At 47.0% G+C, this 23,670-nt stretch overlaps 1 protein-coding gene across 1 annotated transcript in view; it reads left to right on the forward strand.

Annotated features, from left to right (window-relative positions):
- Positions 1 to 19,479, forward strand: part of LOC144767525 (neuronal pentraxin-2-like) — a 150,791-nt gene extending 131,312 nt beyond the window's left edge. The window contains exon 5 of the mRNA XM_078650950.1: positions 17,921 to 19,479. Within this exon, the coding sequence (XP_078507076.1) occupies positions 17,921 to 18,130 (210 nt within the window). The 3' untranslated portion in view covers positions 18,131 to 19,479. The remainder of the gene's footprint in view (positions 1 to 17,920) is intronic.
- Positions 19,480 to 23,670: the final 4,191 nt, after the last annotated feature.

A 23,670-nucleotide genomic window follows, 5' to 3' on the forward strand; every position in this document is an offset into this window, starting at 1 on the left:
TACACAGGAACACACGAGGGATGACTGTAAGGGGAATCAATGCTTGTGTATGGTTGGTGTGGTCAAAATAATAAAGTCACTCTTTTTATTTTGAGATAATTTAGCGATGGATGAAATGGGACAGGTTTCTCTTGAAAGAGCTATGGCCAGTAAATGCTATGAAAAGTGGATACAGCATTAATATGATCAAGGCTTCCCAGTGACTCGATTCTTGGCCTAGAGTAGTTTTTCTGAATGTATCTTCATGAATGGAGTGGATGAACGATCAGATCATTCAGTCCAAAGCATCTCCTTCCTTGGGGAAGCAGCTGCTGAACCACCAATGATGGTCTGTAACTGCGTTTTGCAGGAGCAGCTATAGGACCCGGTAGCATTTTGGGGGCAAACAGGTTCTTAAATAGGAGCTGCGTCCCATTCCTTAAGGCAGCGGGTGCTCCGCCGCTATTACGGAACAGTGTTGCACCCCCCCAACCCCCCAACCTCCTCAAAAACAGCAGGAAAGGAAAAATAAAATGACACTCTTTTTCTTTCTCCTTTCCTGCTGAGTCGTGGGTCAGGGCCTGGGGGGTGACGGCACTGAGTGGAGTGGTAGTGAACTCCCTTCACTGTGTATGATGGTTCGGCCGGCAGCTCGTCTCAGTCCTGCCAAACCATCATGCGCAGTGAACCACTCTCCAATCCCAGCTACATTGCTGGGGTTGGAGAGAGCAGTCACAGACTCCCAGTCTGACCTGGAATAGCAGCTTCAGGAGTGGCCGCAGGGCATTCTAAGAGCCTGTGCCTGACGAAGAGGAGCAGAGGAGCGCAACGCGGGACGCTGCCAGCTGAAGGTATGTTTTAAAAAAATTATTATTTTGTATTTTTCCCCCTTCGCTTCGTGACCCCTATGACACCCTAACCCCCCCCCCCCCCCCCCCCCCCCCACCCCCACCCCCTCCACCACCTGTAGCATACACAGGAAGCTATTGCCTGAGGGTGCATGCCCTAGGACCTGGGTGGATGTTCAAGCTCAGTCCCTGGGCTAAAGGGTTGATCTTCACATACCTGGCCTTAGATTCACATACCTAGTCTTAGTTTCATGCCTGGGTCTTGTTCTGGTCCTTCTCGCTGGTGGGGACTGCAGGCAAGGGAAACTAAAGAAGGCAGGACAGGATCCACAGCGCTTTCAAGTTTCCCAACAATGTCCTGTAACCACCACATCTTGTTACAATCTTTGTGAAGTTCTGATCAGGTTAGGGTAGTAGGTGAAGCCAGAGCTGAGGTTAGCTATGTACTACAACGTGGGGCATATTAGCAACAAATAGCGATAATTATCTCTAAATGCGCTTAGCGCATTTTTTTTATCGCTGCCTATTGCCAGATATTATTGCAGAGATAACGTGCTATTAGCAACATTTATCTCTAAAGCGATAAAATATCCGGCGATAGCGGCTCAATGCGTGAATATCGCTGGAAATTCAGCGATATTCAGGCATTCACGCTAATGGGGACTTAACCTGAATATCCACATCCCATTGATATACAGGCTAAGTCATGGTCTGAGCAGGCGTTAGGTTCTAGCAATTTTTTCTATCGCTTCACCTGCCTTGCTTTCAGTCGCTACAGGTTGGGTACGCCCACTTTGCATGTCATTAGCGATAAATATCGCTGACATGCAAAGCGGGCCCCAAACCTGTAGCTATCGCCTACAAGCTGTCGCTAACTGCTGTTAGCGACTGCTCGCTAATAGGGCGATAAAAATATCGCCGCTTTAGCGGGAAAAAGTCCTGCTAAAGCGGCGATATCGCCCTTGCTAATATACTCCTTAGTTTGTCTTTGAGATTTGCTTTAGTCTTTGTGACTATTTTGTATACTGAGCACATAAATATAGGGTCCTTCTGGGATCTATCTAAATACCCATTTGTTGGCTTTACCATTGCTGAACACATGCAAGGCCCCACCAATAAAAGCACTGTCCTGGATATCCACATGTTTTTTGCGTTGTCTGGCTGCATTCCCCTTGTTTCCCATCTCTAACTCTTAATTTACAAGGGTCGAAAATACACCATTGATTTTCTCCCATTTTATGTGCACTTTCATCTAATTCTGATTTTGTGACCTTGGATCTGAAATTAAATTTTTAATGGCAAATTATTTTTTGTGCCTACTTTTGTTTTGCTTAGGTACAGAGAAGTATTCGTGAATTAAGTCCGCCCTCTGTTTTTTGTGTGCAAGGAGCAAGAGCTGCTTAAGCTTCTCAGGGCTGAAGAGAAAGTTGTACAACCACTACCCCCAACAAACTCCCACCAAACCTAAAATGGTTGTCATGTGATGCTTTCTGAGCACAGAGTCTTGCAGAGGGGCGGCATACAATAGTAGAATCCTGCAGTAGCCATTGGAAATCAACACTTTCCTCGCCACAACCAGGTGTGAGAGCCGGATTCCCATATTGTCCACTGAAAGGCTGCATGGCCCGTAGTGTATTGACTGGTTGCTGTGTAGAGTCCAGGTCCTTGCCTCTGGCCCTCTGGCCCTGTCTGTTGATCACCAACCACACTCCTGGTTATTAGTGCTTAATTATAAGCATTCTGATCTGCATGCTTGATTCTGGCAGTTCGACTACCAGTCTACATCTGCCAACAAATACTGGGAAAGTTAGTTGTAAGCACCTTCACTACTTTCTGATGCACAGCACCCATATAAGGGTTACCTGTTTACCTTTGAAATCTTGTGCCTCGCGAGGACCACTGTATCTTTTTTTCACAATGTAAACTGCACATGCAATTGTAGTGAATGTGAGAGCTCCCCTGTAGCTAAATCCTAATAAACAATTGTGAGATTGGGAGGTATCGGAGTAGGGCTATGTTATAATCGTTCCCTTGCTTTCCGGTTCATATTGCTAATATCACACTTAGTGCAAACCACAGATTGAAGGCCAATGCTGTACTAGCAACAAGAGCTTGGAAGCTAAAAAAGCCAAACAATATAACTGCCTTCTTAGCAGCTCAGCCACTATGTTAAGGTGACTCCAGGCTGCAGCTTTACTTCACCATCACAAAAGGCCACAAGTGGACCTACAGCTTGACCTTGTTTCTATAGGAGTGGTAGCACCCAAACAGCAAAATGCTATTTTGCCCACAACTTTTAACATTCTTGCACTGGAGCTGCTTCATACTTTTAATTTTAACAATGATTTTATAGGGTACATTTAAATGCTGAGGTAAACTCATCCTGTGCACACTATTTCAAAAGTGTAATTTTAAACTGTTCTCTTAAAAGTGTTCCCAGGACACCCCCGCGCCGCACGGCCACCAGCTGTGTGTGTGCCCCCGCTGCTGCTCGCAGCCTCGTTGCGCTGTCTGCCCTGCCTAGCTGCCTGCCTCGCTGTTCCTTGCCCCAGTAGGACTTGGTAGTAACTGAATTGTATTTCCTGCCTGTTGTATTGTTTTTCATTACTGTATTTCTGCATCCTACCGTATCACCCTGGTGTTGTCCCCCTGTGCCTTGCCCGCCCCGCTTCCCGCCGCAGTTGTCGCGGCCACGCCCCCTTTTTCGTTCTGTACCCTCCCCGCTCCCGCCTCCCAGCTGCTCCTCCCTCCCACTTGGCCTTAAATGGCGACCGCGCGGCGCAGGTGAGTGTGACCTGTTCCCAGGACACCCCCGCGCTGCACGGCCACCAGCTGTGTGTGTGCCCCCGCTGCTGCTCGCAGCCTCGTTGCGCTGTCTGCCCTGGCTAGCTGCCTGCCTCGCTGTTCCTTGCCCCAGTAGGACTTGGTAGTAACTGAATTGTATTTCCTGCCTGTTGTATTGTTTTTCATTACTGTATTTCTGCATCCTACCGTATCACCCTGGTGTTGTCCCCCTGCGCCTTGCCCGCCCCGCTCCCCGCTTCCCGCCGCAGTTGTCGCGGCCACGCCCCCTTTTTCGTTCTGTACCCTCCCCGCTCCCGCCTCCCAGCTGCTCCTCCCTCTCACTTCGCCTTAAATGGCGACCACGCGGACGCGCAGCGGACACGCGCAGCGGGCGTGCCGATTGTGCGCCGAAGGCATGCCAAAGGTAAGCCCGTCTGCGCCCGTCCGCACCTGGACCGCGCCCAGTGCCAGGACCCCTGGCCCCCACTGGTGGAAGCCGACCCGACGGACCTACGACGCCACCGAACTCAACGCACTCAACACCGGCCGAACACCGGGCTGCTACCGAGCCACACCGAGACGCACCCACGGACCCTTCAGCTGCCACTCCTGCAAATTCACCTGCAACCGGACCCACGCTACACCAGCACCCACCAAGCCGAACTCCAGCAGCAGCCACCTCAAGTGCATCCTGCTCAACACCCGCTCCGTCCACAGACACGCCGTGGAACTCTGGAACCTGCTCGTCACCACAGCCCCAGACGTCGCCTTCCTCACGGAAACCTGGATGAACGCCTCCTCAGCGCCCGGACACAGCTGCGTCGACTTCAGCTACAGAAGGACCACGCTCCACCATCTCCAGCAACAGGCTCCCCGCAGAAGCTGGAACAAGATCACTGCAGACCAGCTCACTACTTCCCTGAGCAAGAACCCTCCCACCAGCACAACGAACCCCAGCCAAGCGGCCACCAACCTCACGAAATGGATCAGCACTGCGCAGACGACCTCGCCCCTCTGAAGACCCAGCCGAGCAGACCCGGCAGCAAGAAAGCCCCATGGTTTAACGACGAACTCAAGAGCTCCAAGAAGAACTGCAGAGCACTCGAGAAAACCTGGCGCAGAGACCCAACACCGGACAACATGACTGCCCTCAAGCTCGCCACCCGAAAACACCACCAGCTGATCCGCGCCACCAAGAAAACCGCATTCAAGGAACGACTGGACAACAACGCACACAACTGCAAGGAACTCTTCAACATCGTGAAAGAGCTCTCCAACCCCAACGCCGGAAACAACGACATCACCCCTTCGCAAGACCTCTGCAACTCCCTCGCCTCCTACTTCCACAACAAGATCGCGGACATACACAACAGCTTCAGCACTCAACCAACGCACGCCACGACCGAACCACCGCCTCCCACCGCCACCCTCCGCGCCTGGACCCCGATCAGCACCGAAGACACCATCCGCACGATGAACTCCATCCACTCCGGATCTCCAACAGACCCCTGCCCTCACCACGTCTTCAACAAGGCCGACGCTGTCATCGCACCACACCTGCGGGACATCATCAACACCTCCTTCAACATCGCCACCTTCCCGGAGAGCTGGAAGCACGCCGAACTCAGCGCTCTACTCAAGAAACCATCAGCAGACCCTACCGACCTCAAGAACTACCGCCCCATCTCGCTGCTCCCGTTTCCAGCCAAAGTCATCGAGAAGACCGTCAACAAGCAACTGGCCGCCTTCCTCGAGACGAACGGCTCCCTCGACCTCTCGCAGTCTGGCTTCCGGGCCAACCACAGCACCGAGACCGCCCTGATCGCAGCTACAGATGACATCCGAGCCCTGCTCGACAACGGAGAAACAGCGGCCCTCATCCTCCTGGACCTCTCCGCGGCCTTCAACACTGTCTGCCACCGCACCCTAGTACAGCGCCTCAGCAACGTCGGAATCCAGGAGAAGGCACTGGAGTGGATCACCTCCTTCCTCACCGGAAGGACACAGAGAGTCCGCCTCCCCCCGTTCAGATCGGAAGCCACCGAAGTCATCTGCGGCGTCCCTCAAGGCTCCTCGCTCAGCCCAACTCTCTTCAACGTCTACATGAGCCCCCATCGCACGCCAGCACAAGCTGAACATCATCTCCTACGCAGACGACACCCAGCTGATCCTCTCCCTCACCAACGACCCTGCCACCACCAGAGCCAACCTGCACGAAGGGATGACAGACGTAGCCAAATGGATGTCGAACAGCCGCCTGAAACTGAACTCGGACAAGACGGAAGTCCTCATCCTGGGATCCTCACCCTCCGCCTGGGACGACTCCTGGTGGCCCCCCGCCCTGGGCAGCGCACCCAAACCAACTGACCACGCATGCAACCTGGGCTTAATCCTGGACTCCTCCCTCTCCATGACCAGACAAGTCAACGCCGTCTCCTCGTCGTGCTTCAACATCCTGCGAATGCTACGCAAGATCTTCCGATGGATCCCCACCGAAACCAGGAAGACGGTCACCCAGGCCCTCGTCACCAGCCGGCTGGACTACGGCAACTCCCTCTACGCCGGCACCACCGCCAAACTCCAGAAGAGACTCCAGCGGATCCAGAACACCTCAGCACGACTCATCCTGGACATCCCCCGCCGCAGCCACATCTCCGGACACCTGAGAGACCTGCACTGGCTCCCGGTCAACAAGAGAATCACCTTCCGGCTCCTCACCCACACACACAAAGCCCTACACAACCAAGGACCAGGATACCTCAACAGCCGCCTCAACTTCTACGCTCCCACGCGCCAGCTTCGATCGACCAGCCACGCCCTCGCCGCCGTCCCCCGCATCCGAAGAGCCACCACAGGAGGAAGGGCCTTCTCCTACCTGGCCGCCAAGACTTGGAACTCCCTCCCGACCCACCTCCGCCTGACCCAGGACCACCTCGCCTTCAGGAAGCAGCTCAAGACCTGGCTGTTCGAGCAGTAGCGGACCCCCCCCCCCAGCGCCTTGAGACCCTCCGGGTGAGTAGTGCGCTATACAAATGTTCTGATTGATTGATTGATTGATTGATTGATCGCCATCGCCATCCCAGACGGCTACAAGATCATCCGGAGGGACCGCATCAACCAGACCGGAGGAGGCATCGCCATCATCCACAGGAACACCATCCGCATCACGACCAACACCGACGACACCCTTGCACCCGCCGAACATCTGCACTTCCAGATCCACGTCAACCCCAAGACCACCCTCAGAGGCACCCTCATCTACAGACCCCCGGGACCACGCACACAATTCAGCGAAGACATCGCCGACTTCATCAGCCCACACGCCCTCCCCTCCACCGACTACATCCTCCTCGGGACCTCAACTTCCACCTGGAGAACAACAACGACCGCAACACCACCACCCTGCTGGACAACCTCGCCAACCTCGGACTCAAGCAACTGGTGACCACCCCCACCCACTACGCCGGACACACTCTCGACTCGGTCTTCTCTTCCAGCAAGGACATCACCTTCAGCCACGCCACGGGACTCCACTGGACGGACCACAGCTGCGTCCACTTCAGCTTCAGTAGGACCACGTTCCACCTTCACCAGCAACAGGTCCCCCGCAGAAGCTGGAACAAGATCACTGCAGACCAGCTCGCTACTTCCCTGAGCAAGAACCCTCCCACCAGCACAACGAACCCCAGCCAGGCGGCCACCAACCTCACGAAATGGATCAGCGACTGCGCAGACGACCTCGCCCCCCTGAAGACCCCACCGAGCAGACCTAGCAACAAGAAAGCCCCATGGTTTAACGACGAACTCAAGAGCTCCAAGAAGAACTGCAGAGCACTCGAGAAAACCTGGCGCAGAGACCCAACACCGGACAACATGACGGCCCTCAAGCTCGCCACCCGAAAACACCACCAAATGATCCGCGCCACCAAGAAAACCGCATTCAAAGAACGACTGGACAACAACGCACACAACAGCAAGGAACTCTTCGACATCGTCAAAGAGCTCTCCAACCCCAACGCCGGAAACAACGACATCACCCCTTCGCAAGACCTCTGCAACTCCCTCGCCTCCTACTTCCACAACAAGATCGCGGACATACACAACAGCTTCAGCACCCAACCGACGCACGCCACGACCGAACCACCGCCCCCCACCACCACCCTCCGTGCCTGGACCCCGATCAGCACCGAAGACACCATTCGCACAATGAACTCCATCCACTCCGGATCTCCAACCGACCCCTGCCCTCACCACGTCTTCAACAAAGCCGACGCGGTCATCGCACCCCACCTGCGGGACATCATCACCACCTCCTTCGACACCGGCACTTTCCCGGAGAGCTGGAAGCACGCCGAACTCAGCGCTCTACTCAAGAAGCCATCAGCCGACCCCTCCGACCTCAAGAACTACCGCCCCATCTCGCTGCTCCCGTTCCCGGAAAAAGTCATCGAGAAGACCGTCAACAAGCAACTGGCCGCCTTCCTCGAGACGAACGGCTCCCTCGACCTTTCGCAGTCCGGCTTCCGGGCCAACCACAGCACCGAGACCGCCCTGATCGCAGCTACCGATGACATCCGAGCCCTGCTCGACAATGGAGAAACAGCGGCCCTCATCCTCCTGGACCTCTCAGCGGCCTTCGACACTGTCTGCCACCGCACCCTAGGGCAGCGCCTCAGCAACGTTGGAATCCAGGAGAAGGCACTGGAATGGATCATCTCCTTCCTCGCTGGAAGGACACAGAGAGTCCGCCTCCCCCCGTTCAGATCGGAGGCCACCGAAGTCATCTGCGGCGTTCCTCAAGGCTCCTCGCTCAGCCCAACACTCTTCAACGTCTACATGAGCCCCCTCGCAGCCATCGCACGCCAGCACTACCTCAACATCATCTCCTACGCCGACGACACCCAGCTGATCCTCTCCCTCACCAACGACCCCACCACCGCCAGAGCCAACCTGCACGAAGAGATGACAGAAGTAGCCAAATGGATGGCGAACAGCCTCCTGAAGCTGAACTCGGACAAGACGGAAATCCTCATCCTGGGATCATCACCCTCCACCTGGGACGACTCCTGGTGGCCCCCCGCCCTGGGCAGCGCACCCAAACCCACAGACCACGCACGCAACCTGGGCTTCATCCTGGACTCCTCCCTCTCCATGACCAGACAAGTCAACGCCGTCTCCTCGTCGTGCTTCAACATCCTGCGCATGCTACGTAAGATCTCCCGGTGGATCCCCACCGAGACCAGGAAGACGGTCACCCAGGCCCTCGTCACCAGCCGTCTGGACTACGGCAACTCCCTCTACGCCGGAACCACCGCCAAACTCCAGAAGAGACTCCAACGGATCCAGAACACCTCAGCACGACTCATCCTGGACCTCCCCCATCGCAGCCACATCTCCGGACACCTGAAAGACCTACACTGGCTCCCGGTCAACAAGAGAATCACCTTCCGGCTCCTCACCCACGCACACAAAGCCCTACACAACCAAGGCCCAGGATACCTCAACAGCCGCCTCAACTTCTACGCTCCCAAACGCCAGCTTCGATCGACCAGCCACGCCCTCGCCGCCGTCCCCCGCATCCGAAGAGCCACCACAGGAGGAGGGTCCTTCTCCTACCTGGCCGCCAAGACTTGGAACTCCCTTCCGACCCACCTCCGCAAGACCCTGGACCACCTCGCCTTCAGGACGCAGCTCAAGACCTGGCTGTTCGAGCAGTAGCAGACCCCCCCCCCAGCGCCTTGAGACCCTCCGGGTGAGTAGTGTGCTATATAAATGCTTGATTGATTGATTGATTGATTGATTAAAATCATCTACAGTTTGTGTGAGAGAACAAAATAGTTGCCAGCTCCCATACAAGGTAGCAAGCTTGTTGTAATCGAATTTGAGCTCTTTCAATCAATGATGGGAATTATTTTCTTATTTATAATTCATAAAAAAGAATATAATAGCAATATGGTGATCCATTGGAGTATGTGTAGGCCACCAGGATGTTATTAGCCTACCTATGTCTGAAGCACGACATTTATACTACTCTCCATTCCTTCTTCACCCTAGGTTTGCTCCTACATCTGTCTTCCAGACTCCATTTGGACATAATATTGTCCTGCTGTTACACCTTGACACTCAAGTCTCCCTGATATTCCACTTACCTGAGCCATTTTCTCACATGGCTGAGGTCTTTGAAGTGTGTGGGCATTCAGGCACAACTCCAAGGTGAACTGCAGCATTCAACAAAGGCTCTTTCTGCTGAAGTCAGTACAGTGGTGCAGGGAAATCCTACTAGCCAGATCCTCAGATTGGCTGGTGTTACTCACAGAAGATAGTGAAGGTGGAAGAGTCATAGGTCTTAGTTTAAGGCTTAATAAGTCAGTTTCCACATCTTCAAGTTGTAGGCTAACCTAAAGGAGAGTGCAGCAGGAAAATATTCATGAGAAAATGCCTCTTTTTGAGTAGCCACCCCCATTTTATTTGTTGAAAGTATCACTGTTGGTTTTAAGCTCTGCACACCGAGGCACTGCTGTCCCATAAAACATGGTAACATTGACTAAATCAATGTATTTACAGTAAGGTCATGGTATATAGTGCCGGAAAATACACCAATGGCATGGAAACTTAAATGTCACCTGTGTCCTGGAGCACCAATTTTGCCATTCTGTAGAGTGACAAAGGAAAAATGGCTTTAGGCTTACCAGTTTAGATTGGATCCTGCAGCATTTTAATCATGCAGGTGAACCAGTCAAAATAGCCTTCTTTGTCAGGAGATTAAATAATTCACCCCTAGTGTCATAACTGGGGTATCTGGTTGGCTAGGGTCTGCACCTAAGCCAGACAGAGCCCACCATTCTAGTCAGGGTAAGTAAGTTACACACCAAAGATAACCTGTACACACCACCGGTAGCTTGGCACAGAACAGTAATGCTTATACCCTGAGGCAATGTGTAAACTCACACCTGTGACTAAATTAATACACCACAACAGAGACGCCACACAAGCTTTATAGAAATATATATAGAGTATATTGTGCATAAAACATAGACCAAAATTAAATGAATCATAAACACTGTGCACCCTATCTGAATCCTGAATCAGTATGCATTATCCTGATAAGACAAGAACTTGACATACATTATCAGGCCATGAAATGCAACATAAAAATACATGGATCATAACTACTGGGCATACTATGCAAATCCTGGCAATGTAAAACAACATCCCTCACTCAAGGTATTTTCCCAGAAACTCTCAAGATACACCAGATCCTCCCACTTCTCAAGAAACCTACACTAGACCCCAATGACCTTGACAACTACAGTCCATCACTTGCGTACCATTCATCAGCAAGATCATTGAACAAGTAGTCCATGTTCAACTCCAAAATCACATCAATGCTAACCATCTCTCACATGGCTTCAGATAATGCTGAAGCACTGAAATCACTACTTTACACATCGTAGATGATGCCCTTTGGACCACAGATGAAGATGATGCATACCACCTGAAATTGCTGGACTTCACAGTTGTATTTGATCCAGTCAATCATTCCACCCTCATAGGCACCCTGGAGTCTAGAATGGAATTTACTGGCAATGTCTTTTACTGGTTTCCCTCCTACCTTTTCAACAGACAACAATGTGTTCACATGGACATCTTCAAGTCACAAAAGATCCCTTTCACTACTCACAGATAACAGCATCAAGGTTCACCAACATGCAGATGAAAGATAACTCTACTTGAAAATCTCCTCTGCTTCAGATATCCAACACCTCAAACACTGCTTGCATATTATTCTGATCTGGATGTCCAGTGCCTATCTGAAGCTCAACCCAACCAATACACAACTCCTGTTAAGAACAACAAGCAAGATACAGTACAAAATCTCTCAACCATGACGGCTTTGAACTCCAACTTTCACCAAATGCCAAGTCATTTGGATTCACTCTGGACAACACCCTCACCATCAAGGAACACTCTGCCAAAATGTTTAGGAGCACGCAGCCTTGTAGGCCCACTTCCAAAACTTCTGCGGAGGGGAAACAAATGGTGCCTGGTCTCTCTTCTAAAGAAAGTTAAACAGTGTCACCAGAAAGCAGCTTCAAACCTTCATACTTTTGCATCTTGGTGTTGGTAATGCACCATGACTCCCCAGAGTCCACATTGGTAACCCTTAAAGGCATCCTACTCTCTGAAGGACATCTCATCCAAAGCTTGAAGAAACATGATCACATCAGCCCCATCCTGATGGAACTTCATTGGCTTCCCTTGCCAGCAAGCCATCTCCATCTCCAAAACCAGCCTCATGATTTACATTGTCATTATGACGAGCATCCCTGCTTATCTTGCAAATAAGCTCACAATCTCTGCCAGTTCTCTGTGGTATGTAACTGTTACCACGCAACTTTTAGCACGAAATACTTTTACAACGAAACTATTACCACGCAGGACCCTTTACCACGAATACCTTTACAACGCATTACACTACAACGCAGATACTATTACAACGCATACCATTACAATGTAAGTATAGGTAAGTTTATCTTTTTTTTAAAAACATTTATTAGGGGTATTGGGTTTGGGTTTTGGGGTACAGGGGTATTTTTAGGTTTCAGGGATGGGTTTGGGTTTTGGGGTACAAGGGTATTTTTAGGTTTCAGGGTTGGGTTTGGGTTTTGGGGTACAGGGCTATTTTTAGGTTTCAGGGATGGGTTTGGGTTTTGGGGTACAGGGGTATTTTTAGGTTTCAGGGATGGGTTTGGGTTTTGGGGTACAGGGGTATTTTTAGGTTTCAGGGTTGGGTTTGGGTTTTGGGGTACAAGGGTATTTTTAGGTTTCAGGGATGGGTTTGGGTTTTGGGGTACAGGGGTATTTTTAGGTTTCAGGGTTGGGTTTGGGTTTTGGGGTACAGGGATATTTTTAGGTTTCAGGGTTGGGTTTGGGTTTTGGGGTACAGGGGTATTTTTAGGTTTCAGGGATGGGTTTGGGTTTTGGGGTACAGGGGTATTTTTAGGTTTCAGGGTTGGGTTTGGGTTTTGGGGTACAGGGATATTTTTAGGTTTCAGGGATGGGTTTTGGGTTTTGGGGTACAGGGGTATTTTTAGGTTTCAGGGGTGGATTTGGGTTTTGGGGTACAGGGGTATTTTTAGGTTTCAGGGTTGGGTTTGGGTTTTGGGGTACAGGGGTATTTTTAGGTTTCAGGGTTGGGTTTGGGTTTTGGGGTACAGGGGTATTTTTAGGTTTCAGGGATGGGTTTGGGTTTTGGGGTACAGGGGTATTTTTAGGTTTCAGGGTTGGGTTTGGGTTTTGGGGTACAGGGGTATTTTTAGGTTTCAGGGTTGGGTTTGGGTTTTGGGATACAGGGGTATTTTTAACATATATATTTACAAATTAATAAATAAAAATTAATATAATTAATTAAAATATTGAATATTAAAATAATAAATTATTAATTAAAAAAAATATTAATAATAATTACATTATTTTAACATATTATATACTTACCTATACTTACGTTGTAATGGTATGCGTTGTAATAGTACCTGCGTTGTAGTGTATTGCGTTGTAAAGGTATTCGTGGTAAAGGGTCCTGCGTTGTAAAAATTGCGTGGTAATGGTCTGCGTGCTAAAAGTATGCGTGGTATCATCATATATCCGTTCTCTGTACACCCACAGCCATCAGACTTCAGACTATGAAGTGTAAAAAAGAAAAAACAAGACAGCAGGCCCTTTCCATCTACGCATCCAGGATCTGGACAAGATCTTGATCCATTAATAACGCCCAAATGCTGCTTCATTTTAGGAAAGAGTTGGACTCACCTCTTTGAAGAACTAGAACACAGTGGCTTATCCATCCACTATCTAGTACTCTCTTGTATTACTCATTGACTTTATGTATGCCTCTGACTATGTAAAGCCGCTTTGCTGCCTTTTGGCTAGGTTCGTGATATAGAGATACTGTGTACATACATACATATAGCCCGCTAAATCTACTGATTTTGTGCTTCTTTTCTCCATCACAAGCTTTAAGAGACAGTTGCTTGGGCCTAACACAAGTCCCTAGATAATGACACCGCAGCCCAAGATCTAAGTTAATTATCCCCAGGTTATTCCACCAAAAATATAGGCTGCACTGATGGGTCTGGTGAAGTTGCTCTGAAAAGTGTCAATCACGCAAAGGCTCAAAGGCTGTGGACCATTGCCATCACTTTGTAGTTGCTCATCCTGAAGGCTGGCCAACTCATCGCCAAAAAGTGTTCCCACCAAACAGCAGGGTTAGGTAGAAATTCCTTTATTTAACAATGGCAACTACATGAGGTATTTTTTCCCTGGCCAACAAATGTCTTAACTACTTGAGATTCCACCCAACATTCTAACAGATAACATTAACGATAGTCCCAACATGGAACTTAACATTATACCAAAACGTCCTTAAGCTATAGCATAGTCACTTTTTCAAGGAACTTACTGATTGCAAGACGCCAAACAATAGTTCTGTATCTGCAAGGGACTAATGTGTCCAAGGGAGAGTTTTTAAGAAGGTGAGACACTATAAACTGTTCAAAGATCTAATAACAGCTCCTTCTGGAAAAGTCTGATTGATAATGGTAGACATAGGAGGCCAGGGAATCAGTGGAACACCCAAAAGAAGAGTGGACGTAACTTAGATCTCTTCTTTTCACCTGACTCACTTACAAGCAGCATCATCCTTCAATGTCAAGGGGAAAGCGAAGGTAGGCGGCAAATCAACAGATGTAATTTCATGGTCAGATCCTGTATTCAGTGTATTTATACCATTATGGATAGAAGAAGAAGCATTGCAGCGCATGTCAGGTTTATCTGTCTCTTATATATTGCCAATTATTTGGCCATACTTTTAAAAAGCAGTCACACAGTTACAGTGCACCTGAGAAGGTGAAGGGATTTTAGAGCACTTCAGTGAGAAAAGCTTTTTTATGAACTAAAAATCTTTAGTTGCGTCTGTTTGAGGATTCAACAAATTACAGGAAGGTGAAAGTGCAGAAAATTATATTATGCTGTGTTTTGACTAAAGAGCACATTATCATGATTGTACTGTAAAAGCTATCAACAAATATACTATTGTTTTCAGGAGTTTGAAAAGAAGGTATTTAAGTGAATGTTTAGGAGTAAGCAGCATTGCAGCGGCACTTCTAGAACCTCTGCCAAGTTGAAAAGAGTAGCTACCCTAAAATACAGTCATTTCGTATGGATAATAGTGACCCAAGCCAGTCATCATCAACAAGGCAAATAATGGCATAATGTGTGGAACCTACAGAATCTAGGGTAGCATTATTTGTGGCAAAAAGTCAGGTTTGGGTGATAATAATGAACATTTAAATCAGGTCACCTAGCTGAATCACATGATCAGCTGAGAGTGTAGCATTTCTGAATCTACAAGGGATCCATGAATGGTATATTCAAGAAGTGACCTTGGTAACGAAACTAAATGCTTACTTGCCACAGGGCTTCTAATGTCCATGGAGTTCTGGTGTTCAAATAAGCATTACAAAGTTTGAGAATACATTCACACGTGCCCACGACGGAAGGCATCTTAGAAGTTCCTGACCTGAAATGTGTATTTGGAGTGGAATTTAAGAGAATTTTAGAGCATGTTGTGTATTTTACTGAATCTGCTCCTCTTCTGCACTATTAAACAAACCTTGACCCACGGTGCACCTGGGTCATAACATGCTGGCAATGCCCCAACTTTCAGGCTCTTCTCCCTCTTTTTCATTTGCTGCCCTCTTCTTACCTGTGTCTTTAAGCTTAGCCACCAAAACCTTTCCTTGAGACATTTTATGTTGACATTGTTTGGCATAAATGGCACTTATTTGCCAGTCTAATTAACCTTTTACTCATATAGTTGGGTGATACAAAACTATCAGCTGGATTCGACACCTAGATGTCACAAATTGTAAGTTCATCCATTACTTTAAAATATGGCCTAGAATGTCATGGTATGCAGCTCTTATTTCTAACTCCTTTCTGAAGTTCCTCCACAATGACCTTCAACACTTCATCTTTGTTTATGCAAGCAACTCACTCATCTCTAAACATAGCTTCCTGCAATCCCCCAATAAAATCTGACAACCACTTTCTCAGTCTCAAAATCCTCCTCACTTTGTTTGAATCCAATAAGCAAGAGAGGCAATCCACCAAACAATTATTCCAACTATGTATTCAATTTCATGAAGCCTTATTGCAAATCTCACTAACCTGTAAGAACCTTTGCATGTGCCATCTGGCTTCAAAAACCTAAGTGTTTGTGCTGAGTGTCTAGAACATTCTTGGCCCCCAAATAAAAGTTCTAAATTATTCTGTGCCACACGCTACACACTTGCCTCCAGCTCATTAAAAGAATAGTTCCTATCATGGACGGATAGAGGATGAGAGGCAGAGGCAACAGTCTTCCCCTTGCCACCATGCCGCTGAGAGAGTACAACCCCAAATGTCCAATGCACTGGGATCCACAGTAACCACAGTTTATTTATTAACATCAAAAGGGGACATGATAGCTGCTTGAGCTATCGCTTGCTACACTGACTCAAACGCCTTCTGTCAGCCTTATGCCACGCAAAGTTGACACCCTACTCAGCATGAGACTCAAATGAGCTTTTGGTCTAACTCCAGAAGAAGAGATGAAATACTATAAGTACGCCAACTTCCAGCTCCAAGAATCGGTACATTTCTCTGCGCAGTGTCATGCCTGGTCTGGACAACCATTCCAGTGCATACAGTAGAATGCCACAGGCAGACATACATAAATATTCCAAGCCTTGAACACTCTAAATTAGCTTAAACTACGACAGACTGCTAAACTCCTACCTCCATACTTAGGCCATTTGAAAGCCTATTGGGCGGCGGGTGTGCCACAGTGGTGGGCAAATCTGGTTTACACCCTGCAATAACTTTATTAAATTAGGTCTCTAATTTTCTTATTACAGGGTAAAAAACTGCATCACCACTCTGTTGTAAAAATGTATTACCATTGAGTTGTGACTTTGAGACTAATTACAAATCATCTTTAACCCCTTGCGTACTGCCGTCTGCCGTTGGCCGACGGAAGACCTACCTCCCTAGTGCTGCCGTCAGCCAACGGCCGATGCAGCCCCACCCACTCTTCAGAACGCCCGCACCGCGGCGGAAACAATGCCGCGGTCAAGGCGTTAAACAATGATATGTTATGCAGATTTGTAGAAGAGCACACTATCACCCCGGAGGTTATCTTGGTGCTGAGCTTCTGTTAGCCTAACCAAACCTTGAGACTAATAAGACTACTTGAAAAGCCAGGTATTCAGCTTCCTGTAGAACTCAGTCAGAAGAGGAGGCTCTTATCTGTAGTGGGAGGTTGTCTACGCTTTAAGAGTGGTGTATGAGAAGGCTCGACCTCCAGATTAGGGTTTCTTAGAGATACCAAGCTTTCAGTTTTTTTCAGGAATATGTTTCTTTACCAATTCACTGTCAAAGGTGTTAGAGGCTACAATTGTTTCGATCATAAATAAATGGCTTTATTGCAAGTGTACAGACCTATTGGTGAAAGCAAAGTCCAAAATTTAAAAGAACTATGCTTGTGTGGAACTAAAGAGCTGATGGTACAGTAGGACATATGTCAAAATAAAACAAATGCATTTCTGCCCCTTATCATTCCACCTCCTTTGGAAGGCAGCAAAATACTGTATTGTCATCAGCTCCACTTTCAGGAATACACATTTGGTAAACTTAAAGCCATTGAAATTGGCGTCAGTCATGATGTCCAATTTAGGATGAGAGGCGTCACTTTTGCGCTGAAAACCAATTCAACCTACGGGACTCCCACTGAGAAATAGTTTAAAATAGAGAAAATTCCCAGCACGCCAAAGACTCGAGCAATATTCATGTTGATTCTGTAAGTGCATCCCTGCAAAGAGGTTAATTGCCCATATTTATGACAACAGTTGGTACATGTTACCACAGCATGGCTGAACTATGCCGCAAAAAATCTTTTTTAATCCAAAGTGACTCCCACCAGTGAGACCAAAACCTCTTTTGGGGATATAACTGGTGTCTCTAAATTTGTCTAAATTCTAACTGATGCCCAAAGCGTTTTTATAGAAAAGTTTACTTTGCTTAGTCAGGTTAAATTTTTGAATTATTGCACCAATGCTTGCTTTCCAAATAGCCTTTGCAAGTAGGGTAATGCAAATAAAATGTCCAGCACAATAAACTGGACTGCATTTCTTGCAACTGGCTGGCAGTTGAGATTGGCTGTTTCTTGCCACTTGATATTTCCAGTTCTAACTTTGTCTGATTTTCACCAGGATACTCTTGGAGGAAGATTTGATGCCACTCAAGCCTATGTTGGCGAAATGTCGGACTTCAACATGTGGAGTCATGCCCTCACGCCGAGCGAGATATTTGACTTGGCCACCTGTGCCAGCCACGCCACCGGAGATATCATTGAATGGACTGAGACCTCCATGGAGCTGCACGGAGGAGCTACAAAGCTTCCTTTCAACTCTTGCCATTGACATGAGGATCACGTCCACTGGTTGATGACTACCTCTCAGGATCCAGATGCAGAATTTGTACTCTCATGACTTATTCAGCTTCCTCCATGGAACCAGAAATTCTCTCTCTTTCCTTTCTTATGCTTTGTCTGTTCTATTCCCCTTCCAAATGGGTAACATGAAGAATATTGTTCTGTTTTTTTGCCTCACTTTAAAAGCTTCTTTGTCAACTCAGTTGTGTAATTCAAAAATATCAGCTTTTGCAAAATGTAGAGACTGTGGTTTATTTTCCATCTTGGTGGCCTTGTAAATATGTGATATATATAGCTAGCCAGCCATCAAGGCGTGTTGGTGACATAGGTAACCAAGAGACTGAGCAACAAGTCATTTGAAAACGTTCCCAGAACCCCAAGATAGTAACACAATATAATGAACAATATTACAAGTTACCAGTTAAGTAACTCTTATATGCTTAGTTTTTTTGGCAGTGAGATTGAAAAAATATGTTTGTTTTATTGCAAATGTTTGTTGAATACCCTAAGCGAAATACTGGCATTTATTGCGTCGTCGGTTGCAGCAAAAAGAAGGCATAAATACTTGGTCTACATACTTAATTATGTAGTTGAGAATGTAGCACTTAATAGAAAAAAACACAGTTTACCGTGCTTACCTGTGTATTGCAAGATGCAGTTAACAGTGGTCACTGAATGGAATTAGAAAGGTCAGGTTTTGTTTATCTTTTGTGAACAAAATATGGATTGAACAATGGGCAATGGTAAAGCTCTACAGAATGACTCAGCACTGTCGCGAACTAAAATGCAGTAACAGAGCACGCTATCATATTTGTGAAATATGGGTTTATACCACTGCATATTGTGCACGAAAATCATCCAAATAAGTGATATCTACAAATATATATATATATATATATCGAAAATATTACATAATATTAAATATTATACATAAGCATATATACCTTTTAGTATGGGTATTGCGCAAAGAGTAGTGATCTCAAACCCATAATATAATGGAGTTACATAATTCTTTTAAATAATGGTAATACTTTAACACTTATCTCAGCTTAATTATTACTCTTTACTTAATCATATTTATCTCATGAAATGTAAACAGTAAGGACAATCATCTGCGGTAAGTGTTTAAATGTTTCTTTTCAATAAACATTTATCAGTTACTAAAATATTTTTCATACATACCAGCTTAAATATCAATGTGTCATATAAACCATACACAAAGAGTAACGTATATAATAGTCCAACAAAGTCATCTTGGAGTTTTAGGGACGTGATAATAAACCACGAGGTCGAAAGCAGAATCATGAGATACCGTGTTGAACCATAATAAAACTTACTTACCTGGCGGATGTATTTTTCTAAAGCTCATGTAAATATTTATATTTGATACCAATTCAAACACTTCGCCATTATCGAAATCAACACAACCCTGCACCTAAAAGCTTTGACTTTTGCTTCATGTCAGTACAGTTTCTCACATGTAGGGACTGCAAGGTTTCTTTAAAGCCCCCACAGACAAACAGAGAATGATTGTGTCTTGTTACCCCACACTTACTAATGTTGTCAAATCGTCAGAGTCAAGGACATCAGCAGATTTGCAGGACAAGTGTATCCTCCAGAAAACCAAACCTCAACCCTAGCAGCCAATGGACAGAAGTCTTTACAGCATTCTTTTGAAGAAGTGTGCATTCCGGTAACCCCAGAGTCTTAAGGTGATTGTGTGGACACTCTTCCATTAAACGCTCAATTGATAACCCCAACAAATGCATGGCAATCTCCTCCATCACCAGAAACCTAATGGCTCCCGAAAGAAGAATAGGCCACGTTATAATGCATGCGTTTAGAACGCATGCCATTAAAACACAGTCATTACAACGACCGCGTTGTTACATCGCATAGCATTACAGTGCAAGTCATTACAATGACTTGCTGTAGGGGGCGCTGGATGTTGGAATCGTATAATTTATTATTGCAATTCCAGTCTGTGCAACAGTAGGGACGGTATTGGATTTAAAATCCAACACCTTCAGCCCCCTAGAGCAAGTCATTGTAACGGTTTGCGTTGTAATGGCATGCGATGTAACAATGCGGTTGTTGTAATTACCACGTTGTAATGGCATGCATTGTTTCGGATGTGGGGTAGATGATGTTTCTCCCAAAAGAACAGTCCATGGCTGAAGGTGAGATAGAAGATCATCCGTTGTAAACTGGAGTAAACACTCAAAGCCAACACCACCAGAGGCCTGTGAGTGCGCAGTAGCCAGAGCAGAAGAACCTTTCTTTCAATGCTTCCATCCCACAATCTTTTGGTGCATGCTGGTTGGGGTGGACTCTTCTGCAAGTCGTATCTATTTGGACAGATCAAAATTACAACTTAAAAGTGGGACTGTATTCTTGATGTAATGAAGAAACTGTTTCTGTTGTAGTATGACATTTATACGGTAAAGGGGGTACTGGAGCATCAAGAAGTAGAAATGAATAGTATGGGGACGGTGGCTTTACTTTCTAGGTTTAGGGTTCTGGGTTTGTTACACATCAGATGCGAAAGCGAAACCTGTTCTCTCAACAACGTGATTTCCTCTCCCATCACAAACTTCTCATGTCCAAGTTCAATATCCTTCGTCATCTCCTCAAAGCATCCTATCAAGTAGTATATCTCAGTTGCTGATACATTATACCCCTCCTTCTGAAGCGGTCAGTTATAGTCTTAAGCACTTGGAGAGGGAAACATCCTTTAGAACGAAACTTTCACAATGCGGTACCATTACCACGCAGGTTTTACAACGACTTCGCTGGAGGGCGCTGTACGATAGGGAATAGTTTAATTTACTATCCAACACCTTCCCTACTATCCACGGGGACTGGAGTTGGAATAGTAAATTAAACTATTTACTATCCAGCGCCCCCCAACGCAAGTTGGTGTAACGACTTGCATTGTAAAACCTGCGTGGTAATGGTACGCGTTGTGAAAGCACGCGTTGTACCGTCATACATCCCTTGGAGATCCCAGTTCTTAATTTGGGAAAACTGAGCTAGACTAGAATACACACTTAGGATGTACGCACTTTAGGGATATGTGCAGGGCCGCACTGGGAACTGAAAGCAGCCCTGGCAAATGTTGCTAGACCTCCCCCTGTCTGGCACGTAGCGAGCGAGCCCGAACACTACTATGGGGGTTGGAGGGTTCTCCGCCCAAGAAAATTTTGGAAAAAGACAGACCAAAATGGTGAATTTTACAGCACATTTATCATTACATATTCAATTGTATCAACTTCCAAAGCACAGTAAATAATAGATGATGACCTTCAAGAGCACCAGGTTACCCACCCAGTTATATGTACCCAATGACATTCTTTCAGAGAGCACCAAAAATAGACACAAGTAGTGAATCAGGGAGAACAAAGTAAAAGTGAGACCAGCCCCCACATGGTGTGTAGCAAGCAAGCTACTAGGGGGAGTTTGGGGGGTTGTCCCCTCAAGAATAATTTGGAGACAGAAAGGCCAAAACAAAGCATTTTTCATTACATATTAGAGTGTATTTACTTTTAAAGCATAGTAAATGGTTACCTTATGGATCACCAGGATACCCAGTCATAAATCACAGACATTCCTACAGAGCCTCCAGGTCACTGAGGCCAGAAACTATAGAAATAGCACACATAAGCACCCAGGCCAGAAAGCACGGAAACGTCCCACAAAGCATCCAGGCTGCCAGAAGGCATGGAAATGTCTCACATGGCACCCTAGACAGAAAGCATGAACAATTCACACAAAAGCACCCAGGCCAGTGGCACTTGAACAGAGTGTGGGTGCTGCCATCAATGTTACATCACTGAAGTCATGGGATTGTGAAAAATTCAAGAATCACACAAAGAACAAGGGTAGCAATTCAGGCTTGCCTATTCCAGGACATATACAACTTAAAATTATATGCCAAACCATTTAAATACACTGCACTCTGCATATTGCATGCATTGCATAATCTTTCCTCACTTGAAACCCTCCTAAAAGCAGATTTGCCTCTCCTTTCCTTCCTTGAGCAAATGGCCCCTTCTCTCTCCGTAGTTCCCACTCTCACCCCTCTTCTCCAGCTGACAAATGCCACTCTCACCCCACCTTTCACGTCAGCAGATCCGTCTTCAGTTTGCCTTTGCTATCAGCTGATCCAAAAGATGCCACCATCAGTCAGCATTTTCCTCCTGCCACCTTGCCTCTGCTTCTCTCCACAACAGACACCAGGAGTTCTTCTCTCTCTCCATTTCATCCCACTTAGTTCCTGTCCCTGTCAGCAGATCTAAGATCCCCCTCGTTGCCTCTTAACAGATTCCAACTTCCCCCACCTCTCTCAAGGTCAGATATGCCCTCTGCCTAGCGAAGACCTTGCCTTCCTCTCTCAGCATATCTCGCATCCTCTGAGTTTAGCTCGTTACATCTCCCCTCTGTGCTACTTCTCGTGACTGATCTAACTTTCGCACTCCCTCTTCTGCTTCAAAACTCATCCATTTTAACTTATTACTGTCTACAAATGATCCTTTTCTCTGCCTCCTTCTTGAAGGATACCACAGCTTCCCTTCTCATTTCTCTCTCTCCAGTAGGCCCTGCATTCCCTCTTAGCAGATCCTCTCCTCTGCCCTGCTCCCCTTGGACTCATCCTGCATTTTTAAATGCTCTTCATGGTACAATTCACCCTAGCCACGTTAGTATCCTGCTGGGCTGCAAGCTGGGGAGCTGACAAGATTGAGCATTGCTTATAGACTAACGCAAACTTGCTGCCGCGTCGCTGCTTACAAATAGTCGCAATAAGGAGCCAAAATTATCTGCCAGAAAAGCAGGCACTGTTAGCCACTGCTTCCCACTGGAAGATATCTCACAGGAGCCTCATAAATCCCTGTGGCATTCAGGCTATCATATTCCAGACACACAGGACCACAAGCAGGTGCCATAAACTATCCAAGGTGACTATGTACAGTCAGATAACATGTGAGATAATCGTTTCACAGAATCCATGCCAGAAACAGAATGCCCCGAGTCCAATGTGCAGTCTTTCAGTTCAAAACGCCAATGGCATTCTCTATCTTTTGGTTGATTTGAAATAACATGACAGCATTTTAAGCAATCTCCGGGATATTCTATACGATGGAGATGTTTTCCTGATATATTTGAAATCAATATTCAGGAGATTGCTGTGATTGCTAACCAGCTACAGAGACCCCCTTGAGTTTAATGAACGGTGGTATATAAATACACACAAACTAGTAGAGAGCCCCAAAGACTATAGGACACCACCCTGATCAAGATGGGAAAAAAGACCTAACATTAAGCACAACAAAAAAGACTCAGGGCACCAATGGGAGGAAGAGTACTTGCTGCCCATGTTCATTGCTTCAAACTTTTATTCATTTGCAGTCCTAAGCCTGGTTAGGCCCCGGCCCGGGGCCTAATGGCTTTTGCTTTTAATTGCGGCCCAATCACGATTCTCGCGATGCCCCCAGAGCCTGGCCATGAATTCAATGCAAGCGCCTGGTGGAG

This window comes from Lissotriton helveticus, chromosome 7, assembly GCF_964261635.1.
Source record: "Lissotriton helveticus chromosome 7, aLisHel1.1, whole genome shotgun sequence".
Taxonomy (NCBI): domain Eukaryota; kingdom Metazoa; phylum Chordata; class Amphibia; order Caudata; family Salamandridae; genus Lissotriton; species Lissotriton helveticus.